Genomic DNA, 16435 nt, shown 5'->3' on the forward strand with positions numbered 1-16435 from the left:
TCAAAAGTTTTTTCTACATAATAAATACAATTATTAAAAATGTTTCACTCCAAGTTATTTTTGTTTTTTATGATTTCTATTAATACAGTAATCCATGTTTGCATATTGTATTTAAATAACACAGTATACCTATTTTAGTGGTTATGCTAAGACTTTTTTTTAATTGGATATAAGTATATGAATAAATATTTGGAGCCACTGGGATGCAGGATGTATTAAACTCAGTCACTGAGCTTTTTTTTTTTTTTTTTCACATTTTCGTTGCCTGTGGGCAATGGACTTTTTTTTTTTCTTCTAATTAGTTATACATGACAGTAGAATGCACTTTGACACATCATACATAAATGGAGTATAAATTCTCATTCTTCTGTTTGTACATGATGTAGAATCACACCGGTTGTGTAGTCATATATACACATAGGGTAATAATATCCAATTCATTCTATTATCCTTCCTACCCTCAGACCCTGTCCCCTCCCTTCACTCCTTTCTGCCTAATCCGAAGTACCTCTATTCTTCCTTAGCCTCCCCACACTTATTGTGAATTAGTATCTGCATATCAGAGAAAACATTTGGCCTTTGGTTTTCGGGGATTGGCTTATTTCGCTTAGCATGATATTCTCCAACTCCATCCACTTACCTCCAATGTCATAATTTCATTCTTGTTTAAGGCTGAGTAATATTCCATTGTGTATATATATACCACCGTTTCTTTATCCATTCATCTGTTGAAGGATACCTAGGTTGGTAACATAGCTTAGCTACTGTGAACCGAGCTGCTGTAAACACTGATGTGACTGCATCACTGTAGTATGCTGATTTTAAGTCCTCTGGATATACATCCAGGTGTGGGATAGCTGGTTCAAAAGTGGTTCCATTATTCCTTTTATTATTGTCAGTCCACTAAAGGAAGAGCTTTCCCATCTCTTTTATGTATTTAAATCAACAAGGATTCATAAATCCAAACTTATTCAGAGGGTTATAATTCTTACTGATCACCTCTGTTTCATCTTCCCTCCTTTATCCTCTTCACCAATGACTATCATTTTCTTTCTTTAAATCGAAGGTGAGTCCCTTTCCTGTTGGAGATCTCTGTGACCTTCCCAATGTCTTCTCTTCCCTTGTGCTTGATAGGCAAGCACTCTACCAACTGAGCTATATCCCCAGCCCCTTTCTCTACTCTTATATGAAACCATGGTATAGGAAGACCTAGAGGCTGGGCTAGGATTTTTTTTTTTTTTTTGTCTAAAGTATAGCTGTGCTTACATCCAGGCGCTTGAACAAGTACAGAGAGAAGCCCCACAGTTCTGGGCCATGAAGGATGATTGACAAATTTTAATAGGGGTGTTTTTGAACTCAAAAGAACCAAATGCCCACCACTATTATAGAATATTTACCTTATAAATATTTCTAAATAAATTTGATTTTGAACAGATTGTAGTCTGATGAACTTTCCAGGATAAATTAGCTGCAAAATGAGGCCCCAGATACTTAATTAAGACAACTTGTTCTATGCAATTGCCTAGGATTCTTTGGATACTACATTGTATCTGCCAAAGTTGATAAAAGGGTTTTGGCACATCTAATATTTAGATATATTGTTCAGAGAGTAATTAGTCTGTATTTATTTAACAAATATTTATGGTGTGCTAACTTTGTGTTTATCAAACTGTTTAAGCTTCAACAAAAATCTATTCATCTAGTCACCAGACTCTCATTACCAGGAATTTTCTAATTCTTGAATTTTGCAACTTCAGGAAAGGGACAGGAGGGCTGTTTCATTCAAGGGGAAGATGGGAAAACCCTTTGCTGCTGTCGTCCTGCTTAAAGGAACACGCCCATGGTTTGCTGGCTTGAGTTCATGTTGTATGCTTCCCAATACAAATCCAAAATTCTGAAACCCAAAATGCTTCAGAAAGTTTTGAGCATCAACATGACACCACAGTGGAAAATTCTACTTGTGGTCTCTGATAGTTCAATATATACAAACTTTGTTTTATGCACAACATTATTTAAAATATTGTATATGTGTGTAATAAGGTGAATATGAAATCTAAGCTAACTTCTTGTTTGGAGAGACTTGAGTCCCATTCCCAAGATAGCTCATTATGTATAGGCAAATATTTTTAAAAATCCAGAATCTAAAACATGTCTGGTCCCAAGCATTTTGGATAAAGGGTATTCAACCATAGCATATGTTCCTAAACCTTCCATCTAAATCATCTCACTTATGATTCTCTGAACAGCTTTTTTCCTAGTAACTTTTATGGACTTTATATATATGTCTGCTGGCTGGCTCTCACTTTACTTATATGGTTCAAATTTCTTTTTATAACCTATCATGAGCCTTATGCTCTGAAGTACTCAAATTTTTCATTCCCAAGGACTGATGAGTGCTTCTCAATTTCTTGCCAGCATTAAATTACTGCATAGCAAATAAATTATCAATGTTTTGGAAAATGCTATTTTTTTCTCAGTATTTCCTTTCCTCCCCACTTTTAAGGCAGGTTTAACAACTTACTTCCATCCTGGAATAAACTTGAAGAAAATACATTATGATAGCATCAAACTTTATGAGGCACTGGAAGAAGAAACTGGGCAGGTAAACACATTTAACTTAAAATTGTCCACTAGGCCAGGTCTCTCAGAAGTAGATAAGATTTCTGAAGGATCTGATTTATCATCGTGTATTGCTGTGTGCAGTGACATGAATGGCATGTGCAATGTTGGTGTTGATCGAGGTAGAGAAATAGGATGAGATTTTAAGAAAAGAACCTTGAGAATCTGCTTTAAAATTAAGTTAATTTCTTAAGTGTATTATCCGTGTAACTAACCAATTTCTTTTTTGTTTTTAAATGAAGAAAGAATAAAAAGCAGCTTTCAAAAATATCTTTGCCAGTTGCTATATCCAGAAACTAAAAAATCAGACCCTCTCAGCAATTGGACTGCAAAGGATCTGACAATAGTGTGTGCCAGATTGTCACATGGTTTGAAAAATATTTCACTTAAAGCCCCTCACTTTTATTCTTATCCCCTCTCAGATTGACTCATACTCTCAAAATAAAGAGAGTTTTCATAGACCAAGATTAAAGTTCGCTTAAATTCTCCATTGTTGAAAACCACCAAATGGGTTTCCACAATCTGCAGGACGCAGGCCAAAGGCTTAGCGTGACCTCAGGAGCGTGACCTTCATCAGGAGTTGACCCCTGCCTGCCTCTCCAGCCCGTTCTGTTTATATGCTTGTGCTAGTCCCGTGACATGTCATTCTGGAATGTGCTGAGCTTTCTCAAATCACTTTTTGTTGTTGTTGTTGTTTGTTTTGGTTGTTTCCTTTTTCACCTTTTGCTTCCTCTGCCTGAACAACATTCCCTCAGCCCTTCTCAAGTGGGATGGCGCATCTCTTGATTCCGAGAACATTTGTGCTCTTGTAACACAAATCTCTTCCTATTGTAACTGTACTTTTACTGGTTATTTCCCCTACAGATTATGACAAGGATTGTTTCTTTTATCCCTGTAACACAGGGCTTTGTTGAGGCTTGGCAAACTGTGGGACTTTAATAAATGTTAAATAAATGTTTAATTCAGCTCACAATTTATCTCATCATTGCAACACTTTGATTCTTCATGATTCCTCCTGAATCCTTTGTCTTTATCTTTTTCACAAAACATTCTTTCAGTTTGCATGTTAACATTTATCCCAGGTTATTGTATTAAGCACTCAGCTGTCTGATCTTCTGCAGACATTGGTTCCATTGGGGTCTTTGCTTCTCTTGCTCACCCCAACATCTGTGGGGTTTAGAATAATGCCTGGCAGAGAGGAGGTACTGAGTAAGTAATAGTTGAATGAATGTCTTATCATAAGACACAAATATTTTATGTAGTTATCTCTTTCACTGCACACCAAATCTCTTTGCTTATACACCTGCATTTTCATTGTGCTGGGGAACTGTGTTTGAGTGCCAAAGAATAACTTATTCATGTGCTTTTATTGGAATTTCTGTCATAGATGGTGGGATTCCATCAGCCAGGTAGCATCAGAATCGCTACAACTCCCGTAAGGGTTGATGAATTTAAATATCAAATGACACGGACGGGCTGGCACGCAACAGAACAGTACATTATTGGACCTGAAAGGATTCAAGAGATGTTCCCTTTACTCAACATGAGTAAGGTATTTATCTGAGGGGCATTTTCGGCATTTGTTGATTTGAATTAAAATTAGAAAAAGGTGTTTTAAGAAGTTAAAAATAGAAATACCTGGTGCACACATTTTGAAAGGCAAAACTAGATGATTGATCTGGATTGGGGAAAGTTACCAGGTGAACTGTTACATAAGCTTGATAAAATATGAAAAGGTAATGAAAAATCTTATTGTCTTCCACCGTGACAATTAAGGAAACATTTTCAATACCTTTCTACTAATGTATCTCCCAATCAAAGGGTTTCCATAATAAACCTTCCATTTGAGAACTGCAGAGGAAGTGATCCTTCTAGAAAGACAGTTAATATATTTTTTAAAATCAACTTAAGAAGTTCCACTGGGGCTATGGCTCAATTGTAGAGCACTTACCTAGCATGTGTGGGGCCCTGGGTTCAAACCTCTGTACCACCAAATAAATAAATAAGATCTTAAAAAAAAGATGTTTCATGTTATATTGTTCCACAAATATCACTCATAATTGTACTTCTCTTATAGACTTTGTGCCAGGTATGGATCTAAATTTATACCATATTTCTTAAGAGAATCTACCTGACAGGGAATTTAGTATCTCCCTATGGGTGATCATCCCTTTTGAATAATAATAACACTGAAAGAAGGAAAGAGTGTTGTCCCTTATGAATATAGATGTGAAAATCCTAACAAAAAACAAACTGAATTCAGCAACATAGCAAAAGGACTATAGATCATGACCAAAAGGGATTTATCCCAGGAATGCTGGGATGGTTTAACAGTTATAAAATCAACCAATATAATCACACTGTGTTAATAGAATAAAGGACAAAAACCACATAATCATTTCAATAGATGCAGAAAAATATTTGACAAAAGTGTGTTCATATTTGGTGCTAAGTAGATTTTTGTTGAATAGATGACATCTATTTATAGTATTTCACTCTGTTCACTCTATCAACTCATTTTATTTTATTTTCATTCCTTTTTGTTTCCCACACAGTACCTGGTCTGAAGCTCTAATACAAAATAGGTGTGTAAGAATAGTAGTTGAATTTTGAATCAAGTATAACGCCAGATATATAACATGTGAATTGATAACACTATCAAATGATTAAATATAAATTATAACTGATATGTCAGTTAGAACTAGATTTGGCTTCAAATGTCAGAAATCAAACTAATAATGCTTAAACAAGATGTAAGTTTATTTCTCATTCATATAAATAGTCCAAGACTTGAATGGTGGCTCTTTTTCATGAGAACTTTAAGGACCCAGTCACCTTCTAGATCTTTATTCTGTCATTCCTCGGATATGACTTTTGTGTTATGATTCCAGTATGGCAGCTGAAGCTCCAGCCATCATGCCTGTATTCCAGATAAAAGGATGAATAAGGGACAAAGAAGGACATGTGCCAGTTGTCTTTTTTATGATTCATGGAAGCTTTCCTGACACTTATTTGCATTTCCATTGACCAGAACTTTGTCTTAATTTTAACTACCAGCTGGAACTAATAGCTGCCATGAAAGTTGGAAACTGTACTCTTTGTTCTTAGTGGCCATATGTCCAAATAAACATTCCAGTTCCATTGCTATTGGAGGAAGGGAGAAATGGTGTTGGAGACAATTGCAAGCCTTTATCAAATTACACTGTGTAACCTTCAGTGTAAATTCCACCTAAATCTAAACAGAATTTAGGAAAAAGAAGTACTGAGTGGTTGGTCTGATGCCAAGATGCACTTTTAAAGTCTAGTTTTATTGAACTCTTGCTGGCAGGATATCGTTGCACTGAGTAATATATGTTTATTTCTGAATATTGATTCTTTTATGATTGATTTAGGTTTTAGCTGGTCTGTATAATCCTGGAGATGGTCACATTGATCCTTATTCACTAACAATGGCCCTAGCTGCTGGAGCTAGGAAATATGGTGCCCTTTTAAAATACCCTGCACCGGTGACGTCTCTAAAATCCAGGTCAGATGGAACCTGGGACGTTGAAACACCACAGGGATCCATGAGAGCAAACAGAATTGTGAATGCTGCGGGTAAGTGTCGTGTTGAATCTTGTTTTAAAAACCAGTGGGTTTTTCTTTTCTTTTCTTTTTTTTTTCTTTTTTTCCTTTTTTTGTTACTGGGGATTGAACCCAAGCCTGCTTAGCCACTGAGCCACATTCCCAGACCTATTTTGTATTTTATGAAGAGACAGGGTCTCAGTGAGTTGCTTAGGACCTCCATACATTGCTGAGGCTGGCTTTGAACTCTTGATCCTCCTGCCTCAACCTCCAGAGTTACTGGATTAGTACCTGCAGGTACTGTGACAGTGAACTTCCAGGGAACAGCAGGCAGCTGGTGCTCCACTGGCAGTCAGCAATCAGTTTGCTGACTGTTGTCGGACGATCGGGAGGTGAACCTCATGCGTTGGGTGATGGATAGGTGTAACACAGGCGATGGACAGGCAAGAGGCAGGCAAATGGCAGATGATAGGCACCTGACAGTGAGCAATCTGCACTCAAAAAAGGCGTTGATATGCTGGCAGACTGCAGGTCATCATAGCAGACAAATGGGGTAAACACCAGGGGATCGATAAGCAGCAAAAACTGCCTCACCAAGAAACAGATATCCTGTGCTTGAAACTGGAGTTACGGAGCGACAAGGAATGCAGCTTCCTTCTAGTCCGCCATCTTGGATCCCCCCCTCACTGATGCTATTTTTCAACCAAATATTTTAGTGATCCTGGAAAGTCATGTCTTCAGTGGATAAAATGCTAAATTAGTATTTTGAATCTTCCTAACTCATGCCTCCCATTTGAAAAACACAAAAATCACATACTTTCTTTAGTTTGAGATTAAAAGTAAAGTAAAAGGACTTTCTTAAAAAATAAATGTGATATTATAAAAAATTGTCTTGTTTTGAGCCTCATTTGCCCCTTCAGTCTCCATTTAATACTCCTTTCTCCCACTATCTTTGGGAACCTCTGGTCTAAATTTTTTAGATCTGGGACATTGAAATCATTCATTCTTCTTTCCATGTAGCAAGGATTTTTTTGTAAGTTTGCAACATTTTCTATGGTCTCATGAATTCAGTCCCTAAAAAACATTTGACTGTTCTTATACTCAGATCCCCATATCCAGCACCCAAGGCAGGCATTGCTAATCAATGACTGCACTTGGTTCAGATGGTCTTGCACAAAGCTCTGCCATTTTTCTTAGCACAGTGCTTCAGGAAGACATGCATTCCCAAAGGATATTTTGAGAATAAACTTGGATGATCTTAATTTAAGACATTTATCCATTGTTTTCCTAAAATGGATAAACTTTCATTTACATAATAAATTGTCATTATAATAATTTTTTTAAATTATAAAAAATTGTGAGGAATAAGGAATCTCTGAAGAGGAAGATAGGATGGGCTTCAAAGAGCTCTGACCCATATCTAGATGGAGTTCTCTAGGCAGCTGAGGAATCCTGTGGGGCGTTGGGGTGGGGAAAAGCAGTGAAAGGAGGTCCTTGAGATGGCTGTTCCTGCCACCCTGGGAAAGCTAACAAGTCCCTAGAATGATGTCTACAGTGTGTCCCTTTGTGGAGTAGTGATGCACCTCTTCTTTATTTGCTCCTAAAAGCTTTTGCCCTTTTCAAACAACTGAGAACTTGTTGCAGGCTGGGTGCTGTGGCACATGCCCGTCATCCCAGTGGCTGGGAAGGCTGAGGCAGGAGGACTGAGCGTTCAAAGCCAACCTCAGCAACTTAGCAAGGCTCTAAGCAGCTCAGCATGACCCTGTCTCTAAATAAAGTACAAAAAAGGACTGGGAATTAAGTAGTTAAGTGCCCCCGAGTTCAATCCCCTGTACCAAAAAAGGAAAAAAATAGTTGTTGCCTGAGCCTATATGTTGAAGTGTTGACCCTACATTTTCTTCTAGAAGTTGCAAAGTTTCTGGCCTAATTACTAGGTCTTTGATCATTTTGAGTTGCCATTTATACAGGGTGAAAGATAGGGATCTAGTTTTATTCTTTTATGCATGGATATTCAGTTTTAGGAAGCTGTATTTTAACCTGTACTGTCTATACCAGATGATTTGCGAAACATCTTTTGAGAAACACTACTGGACAGGCATTCCTACACCAGAAAGAATGGAATGACTATAATTTTGAGCAAACAACTGAGGAATTTTTGATGCTTTCGACCTCTTGGTGTGCAATGGTCTAACTTGCCTTTAGTAGCCACAGCTTTTAAAATAGGCGTCATTTTACCTTCATTCTGTCCTCTCCTCAGGTTCAGCCCACATGTTCAGTTATGAGACAAGCCTTTCTCTGCATTCTGATGAATGTTTCTCTTGACTTCATTTCCAGTTGACACATTAAACCCGAGATAATTTTATAAGATTTTCTTAAGAATTTTCCTAGTAAGGCACAACAGAAATGTGACTGGATCATACTAACATGAAGCCAAAAAAGAATTGCCTAATTTTTCCTGTTTCTTCTGCATCAAAGAGTGAAGCAAGCCATCATTGTCACTGTATAAACCTTCTTGTAAAAGTAAACTCATTCAGGAATCTTCACCCTTCCTTATAACCCTATTTCCATTAGACATTGTATTTTTCTAAAAAAATGGAAGCCATTTCCAATGGCCATTTTTGTTGACTCTCCAGTTGTTTTTCAGGGGGTAATGGTAGATTTTTAGAATGATCCCTTCTTGCTTGACGCTACCTTTTGAACTTGGTGCTGGGTGATCTAGCAGGGGTGGAAGTATACTCTTGGCTACATTTAGGCTAATTTATTAACACATAGAGGAAGAGAGTGCCAACAGGCATTAGCACCATAGGGTAAAATAGCATAGAGATTACTATTGGATTTGAAGCAATACAGTTCCATGAGACTTATGCATACATTTTCACTTTATTTTAATGATGAAGTACATTAATAAGCAAGAAACTGGTCTCAGAAGTTCATAAATATGTTTGAATAGGACTCAATTTATTTTCTTTAATTTATATTTTTAATTGAAAGAAGTAGATTGAGGATACTGCAGGAGTTTAAATTGCTAGGATAAATATTTTGATGTTTTATATTCTAAAACTGCCTTAGTATATATTTAACTAGAATGTGTGACTTTACTATATTTTCCTACAAAGTCCTAATATTGGTAATTCATTTTCCTCCTAGCAAGAATAAATTAAGTCTCTAAATTATTAAAGACCAACAAATAGCTCTCATGCCCACAGGCCAGATTTCTAGTTTACAAATGGGAACCCACTTCAGGGGTTATAATCAAGTGTGACCAAGCTAGCTGTTAGGCTAAAGCAAAACCACAGAGTACAGGGGCGATGTTTTGATGGTTAAGTAAGACAAACTTTGGCACTTAAGAGAACATAATGTGGGTTCCCAGACAGACGTATAAATAATTCTGTGTCCAGCTCTGAACCTCATAGCGATGTCAGAACTGATTCTGGAAAAAAAATTTGGAAACAAAAATGGTTAAAAATTTAGAAAGTGAAAGCTCTACAGCAGTAACTTAAATAGGATCCTCTAATCACTTGAGTGATTACTCAAAGTCATTATGAAACAAATAAGCAAACAGAACCCCTCTCGCCTAAAACAATCCATTGACGGGTCAGGCAACAACATATTCCTACCAAGTAATAATCACTTTTATAATTGTAGAGTCTAAAATACCTCAATACAAGTGAAGATGTCTTGGATTTTTCAAATAAATTCTTTTGACAGGAAGAAAACCAGTAAGATGTGATGACTACTGGATCTCCAGGCATGACCTTGGGCATTTCTCACCTTTCTGTGACCTGAAGGGTCAGCTTGGGAAAGAATCTAGGGTCCTTCATCCTCAAATTGTCCAGCTCTATTTTTGGCATAAAATGTGAAGTGAGAAACATTTGTTCTGGGGACTCCCCACTACTGATGGGCCCAATCTCCTCTTTGCTGAGTTCCTCTTTCCTCCCTGGTTTTTGGTTTTGCTTTTGTTTTGCTGTTGCTTGTTTGTTGTTTTGTCTTTGTGATATTGAGGGTTGAACCCGGGACCTGGTGCATGGTGTGCAAGTGCTCTATCATTGAGAGACCCCAAGCCCTCCATGGTTTTAACCCCCAGCGCTTGTGAACTCACGAAAAACAACCTTTTAAAGTAACAGATGAAAGTTAATTTTCTCTCTCTCCTCAAATATATACAGATTCAGATTTCAAGTGAACCGAGAGATTTTGTATTTGTGGAATTTTAACCATCAATAGTTTGGGGAGTAGGGTTTGGGGAGGTATAGGAGCTGATTTGTAGGGTTTAATACGTACTATGAATACTTATTACGTTGATCACATCAGCACAGTGGCCTCTTCCTGGGTCTGACTATCTCTGTCCACAAGCAGGGTCAACCTGTTCCACCATCTTTCTTATCAACATTTGTACTTTTTAATGTGTCTGGGTTTCTTTCAAATAAGTTTTTGGGAGGGAGTTTGCTCTCTATCTTTGCTTTTTCAGTATTGGAGTTCCCTAACACTATAGATAAATTCAAAACTCTGGATAGTGCCAAATATTATCTTGTTGTATCTTGCCCCATTCAATTTTGCAAAGCTAAAAAATTTAAGAAGCTGTGGATATAACTCAGTTAGCATGTGTGAGGCCCTGAGTTTGATTCCCAGTATGATAGGAAAAAAAATTTTTTTAAAGATTATTATGACATTCTTTAAATTTTTGCCATAAGAATCCAAGTCTTCTAAATATTTTTAATATAAATGCCACCTCAGTGTCATATGTGCTATGTTTATACATGTCGTGACATCTTTAAATGATTTTTTCACTGAAGGATTTTGGGCTCGTGAAGTGGGCAAAATGATCGGACTGGAACACCCCCTCATCCCAGTTCAACACCAGTATGTTGTTACATCGACTATACCTGAAGTGAAAGCTTTGAAACGAGAACTCCCTGTGCTTCGTGATCTGGAAGGATCCTACTACCTCCGACAGGAAAGGGATGGGCTCTTGTTTGGTCCCTATGAAAGTCAGGAGAAAATGAAGGTTCAGGACTCTTGGGTCACCAGTGGAGTCCCTCCAGGTGGGTTCAGCAAACGAAAATGAGTGCAGGTCTGACATTTATGGTTCATCCTCTCTGTGGCTGGGCCAGCTGTCAAATAAGACACGTGTACCTGGGACATTGGAGGTGACACTGGAGGGGTTTGAGGTGACTTCTCCTATCTCTTTGAACAAGCAGCAGGAAGTGAGAAAAGAGAGAAGATGCAGTTGGTGGTGAAGAAACTAAAGAAACCTGCTTGAGCTGCTTTGAAAGGCTCCAGGTGAATTTTTGACTGCACACTCCAACTTCCTGCATCTTCCCTTTTTCCTCCATCTGCTGCCTGCTTGGTCTAGTTTCAAGATTTGAAGAGAGCTGCTATTGTGTTTTCACAATTGGATATATGGCAGGAATCATCGACAGGCTATTCATCCTACGAAGAATGAAGGCCCAGGGGCCTCTAATCCTGTAGAGCAAGCAGCATAGGCTGCTACTGCACACTGAGGCCCTACAATGCAACATTTGGGGCATGGAAAAGACTTTGGCTTCTAGGCTAACACGGAGGTGCTGTAGCTTCTCTTTTAAGTCCTGCAAGGGAGATGGGTTAGGATTTGTGGGGGTAGGGTGCACGCGCGTGTGTAATATTTCCACAGAGGCAGGTGAAGAATTGGGTCACCAAAGGAGGCACCTCTGGTTTTAATCTATAAAGGGAGCTAACATATCATTGGGACACTGAACTATTACAGGGAACATAAGGGAATAGAGGAAATTGTACTTTGTAGAATTATGCTTTGATAAGCAACTTGGGATAGAGAATGAATTCTTCCCACTTCTTCCTCAAAGAATAGGCCCATATAACAGAAAATGATTATTAAACCACCTTGCACAGGAGCTGGGTCAGATAACTTCAGGGATTTGGTTTTGCTGTGTAGATGTTGCACATTTGGGTCTGAGGAGAATGGTTCCTGCCCCCCAGAGGGAGGGCCAAGCTGCCACCCGTTAGCCTCCTTCTCAGTCTTCACTAGGCCAGCAGCCTGTCCTCCAAATAAACATGGAACAATCACTTAAATAATTCCAGTTGGAAGGAGAGCCAGATTGTTAGCTGTCCTTGGGCACTAGTAACAATGTCCTCCACGAGAATGCCCCAATGGACAGTCCCCAGGAGGAGCAAGAAGCTGGCCGGATACTGTGTGGAAAATCACCAGAATGGGCAGAGGCATTCTTTTTGGAACTTCATTTGTGGACCTCGTTTCCATCACAGTGACTGTTAGGACAAGAAATGACTGTCCTCCAAGACCTGTCATTTTTCAGAGAACTCCAGGCCCATGGATACATTGGGAGCAGGCTGGAGGAAGGAGAGTTAAAAGGGGTTTCAATCCGTCATCCTAGATTCTGGAGCTGCATTTCACTTTTCCAGTGTCCTGGCATGAGTTTGTAAACTCCCATTTGCCTCCCCTGGGGGGATGAAACAGGCTCTCATGGTTAATTGAAGGATAAAGATCTCTCCTGACAAACCAAATTATTAGTGTTTGGGATTAGATTCAATCAATATTGGAAACTTAATATACATAACTTTAGAAATTGATTAATTAAAAAGGTGATTTTATTTGAAGAACAATAGCATTATTATTCTCAGTAATATTATGGTTATCCATCTGTGGATAGTAAATGTCAAGTTTAGATGAAAAAAAAAAAAAAAGGAAGTACTTTCCAAACAGGCCATCTGAAAATGTAGGCGGTTTCAGAGACTCAGGGCACTTTAGAGTACTTGGCAGTGCAGCTATGGCATCCTGACTACAGTGGCATGCATTTCCAGGCTTTGGAAAGGAACTCTTTCAGTCTGATTTAGACCGAATCATGGAACACGTCGAAGCTGCCATGGAAATGGTTCCAGTGTTGAAAAAGGCTGACATCATCAATGTTGTCAATGGTCCTATTACCTATTCTCCCGACATTCTTCCCATGGTGGGGCCCCATCAAGGGGTCAGAAACTACTGGGTGGCTATAGGCTTTGGGTGAGTATCTCCATGTAATTCAATCCTGACTGCAGAATCACTTATTTAGATAAGTATGGTCGCATCATTTTGGGCCAAAAAAGAAAGATGCAGGAGTGGGGGATTATTTTCTCATTTTCATGACCAAGGAATAAAAATATTTCAGTTTTAAAGTACTGCTTTTTAAGGTAATCGTTTAATCACTTGTTTTAAAGATGAGCACACAGAAAGGCAATAATTTCCTGACGCTTTCACCCTGTGTATTTCCTGCCATTTCCATTATTTGTGTCTCTTTTCATGCTGTTATCTCCAGATAGGTCAATTTGCCCCAATTTTACAAGAATGTTTTCATAATACGATGTGACAAAGATAATTCAAAATATCAAATGTAAAATATATGATGCATTTTCACCATAATTTGTGTTTGTTGAACACAATTTGATTCTCTACATTCCTTAGGTTGCTTCCTATTTATGATTCTATTGCCTCTTTGATGTTTCATTTCTAATATTTGTCCCATTAATTTGGTATCTATTGATGTCAAACCCACTTTACTATCATATAGCAGCTTCTAATATTCTATTTTCCTTCCCCATTTTATTTGTCCATTTACTCAACTAATATTTAATGATTGCCAGCTCTTTGCCAGGTCTAGTGCTACATTGGCCAGAGGAGTGTATATTGCTGCTTTTTTATTCTCCTTGAGAAATGGCAAATATAAATATTTAGGCATTTATTTTTCAAAATGGCAAAATTGGTGTCTTCTGATGGGGAAAGTTAGTTAGCAATTCCATTCTTTGCTGCAGTTTCCCCAGTCTTTGCTTTAGACCCGTGGTTCTGTGGACTTGCCATACTTTGGGGACTGGGGTTCCTTGCATCTTAATGTCTGCTCATGCAGCTCCTTTCCTTGGTCCTCTCCCCATGACTCCTGGCCCAATGTCTTAGAAGCTCCTCTTAACTTAGCCACAGGTAAAGCCACAGTGATGGCCTCGATTAGATAAGAGTCTGCGTGTGGCCCTGCATGAGGCCTATGTAAAACTGTGGTCCCTCCGTTCTGATCTCCTTGATTGGCTACAATCATGTTCTGGTTTTTAAAGCACCTTCTTATGGAAATAGAAAACAGAATGAACTCCCCCACCAAGTGACCCTTTAGTTCTACCATACAGGGACCAGTGCTCCTTTCTACCTCTTCCTCACAGGTGCCCCAAGTAATTGCCTCCAGGATAATGGCCCAAGTTCCTTGTATGAAGTCACTGCCGAAGGGGGTCAGAACTAAACTGAGTCCCAGAAGAGACTCTTGTGGCAAAGTTTTGCCCACGAAATTTTCCCCCAGTCAGGATAACCACAGCTCGAGAGGGCACATCTGCCTGTTAGATCCCTTATCACCCACATCCTTGCTTTCTTTACGTGAGCACTCTTGTTAGGTGTTATGGAATGTCTTCCAGGTGCACACCTCTTAAAACTATGGGAAAAAAACTAGCTATCAAGTCAGGCACATTTGGATGCCTAAACATGCATTTCTTCATTTTTAAGGAAAAAATGGATGGCATAAAGATTATGTTATTTATATGTTCCGATAGCACAGAACACTCCAAACTTGGGGCCAAGTTGGACATGTTTCATCATTTGAAAATAACATGCATTAGTAACAGGGGTATCTATTTCTGTATTTGAAAGATATGGCATAATCCACGCTGGTGGGGTAGGGAAATATCTCAGTGACTGGATTCTTCACGGAGAACCTCCTTTTGACCTGATAGAATTGGATCCCAATCGCTATGGCAAATGGACAACAACTCAGTACACTGAAGCCAAAGCAAGAGAATCATACGGATTCAACAATATTGGTAAAGTACAAATTCACCATTGTCCATAAAGGGTTAACAGAATTGACTTGCAGCATCTCTGACTTTTTAGATGCTCTTTATTCTGTTTGTTGAGGTGGAGGTGGTTTGGGACTCTAGGCATGTGCCTCTAAGACATAACAAGGAATGTATCTATGAATGTACATATCTAATGTGAGGCATGCATCCCTGATTTAAAAATTTAAATATATTTTTATTTTGCCTTTTGTGTTAGTTTTCTGTTACTGTGACAAAATTCCTAAGAAAAATCACTTATAGGGAGGAAAATGTTTACTTTGGGTCATTGTTTCAGAGGTTTCAGTTTATGGTCGCTTGACCCAATTGCTTTTGGGCCTGTTTTGAGGCAGTACATATGGTGAAAGTGCAGGGCAGAGGAAACCTGTTTTGCTTCCTGGTTTCTAGAAAACAAACAGTGCAAGACAAAGGGGGTGGGATCCATAACCCCCTTGAGGGCACGCCCCTAGTGACCTCTTCACAAGGTCCTACCTCCTAAAGATTCCGCCACCTCCCGACAGCTCCATCAGCAGGGGACCAAGCCTTTAACACAAGAGCTTTTTGGGGAGGCATTCAAGTTCCAAACCATAACTCCTTTTATAATCAATATAAATGAGAGCTTTGTCTTTTACATTGTGTGTGTGTGTGTGTGTGTGTGTGTGTGTATGTGCCTGTGCACGTGCACCCACGCACATGATTCTCTGGGTTTTAAGACCTATATTTTTCATTTTCTGAATCTCTTCAAAGTATTCTATCATTTTGACTATAAGTTATTTAAAGTACCAATTTCCCTTTTCCAGTTGGTTATCCGAAAGAAGAACGCTTTGCTGGGAGGCCAACTGAGCGAGTCAGCGGTCTCTATAAAACCCTGGAGCCTAAGTGTTCTATGGGGTTCCATGCAGGCTGGGAGCAGCCACACTGGTTCTACAAACCAGGCCAGGACACTCAGTACAGGTAAGTGAATGACAGCCTGCCTGTGGTCTGACCAAGCCATGAAACTACAGAGGTGGAGTGGAGAAACAGCAGAGAAGTTCAGCATTAATCTAGCTCACATGACATTGGCCCACATCTAGGACCATGTACCTCTGAGAGTCCTATCACAAGACCTCATGAAACCTCTTCCACTCAGAGCAAGCTTCTACACTCCTACCCAAATTTCCACATGGCTTCAGTTGGCTCTTAATGGTTTGCCAAGTGGCTTGGATGCTTGGTTGAAACACATAGTATATAACCTCAAAATGAAAAAGACATGCAGTTTTGGGTTTTCTATTCACACAAAATAGTTGAAAGCACCAGCTCTCTAGTGTGTTTGCACTGAGACATGCAAATTACATGCACAGTTGATAAATTAGGAAAAACGACCTTTTGCTTAGCATTTCAGGTTAAGCTAAAACATAAAGCATGC

General features: G+C 38.9%; 1 protein-coding gene across 5 annotated transcripts in view; it reads left to right on the forward strand.

Moving 5' to 3' along the window:
• Positions 1–16435, forward strand: part of DMGDH (dimethylglycine dehydrogenase) — a gene marked incomplete at its 5' end in the record, with an annotated part of 53669 nt that overhangs the window by 7464 nt on the left and 29770 nt on the right. For 4 of the 5 annotated variants that reach the window (XR_013764388.1, XM_079143568.1, XM_079143567.1 and 1 more), the window contains 7 exons: positions 2508–2602; positions 4007–4171; positions 6012–6216; positions 10974–11222; positions 12994–13192; positions 14849–15018; positions 15831–15984. Coding sequence is in view for 4 of the 5 variants with exons in the window: in XM_079143568.1 (XP_078999694.1) it covers positions 2508–2602; positions 4007–4171; positions 6012–6216; positions 10974–11222; positions 12994–13192; positions 14849–15018; positions 15831–15984 (1237 nt within the window). Of the gene's footprint in view, positions 1–2503; positions 2603–4006; positions 4172–6011; positions 6217–10973; positions 11223–12993; positions 13193–14848; positions 15019–15830; positions 15985–16435 lie in introns of all 5 variants that reach the window. The other variant, XM_079143569.1, reaches the window with a different exon arrangement.

The sequence above is a fragment of the Sciurus vulgaris genome (genome assembly GCF_902686455.1).
Source record: "Sciurus vulgaris genome assembly, chromosome: 6".
Classification (NCBI taxonomy): Eukaryota; Metazoa; Chordata; class Mammalia; order Rodentia; family Sciuridae; genus Sciurus; species Sciurus vulgaris.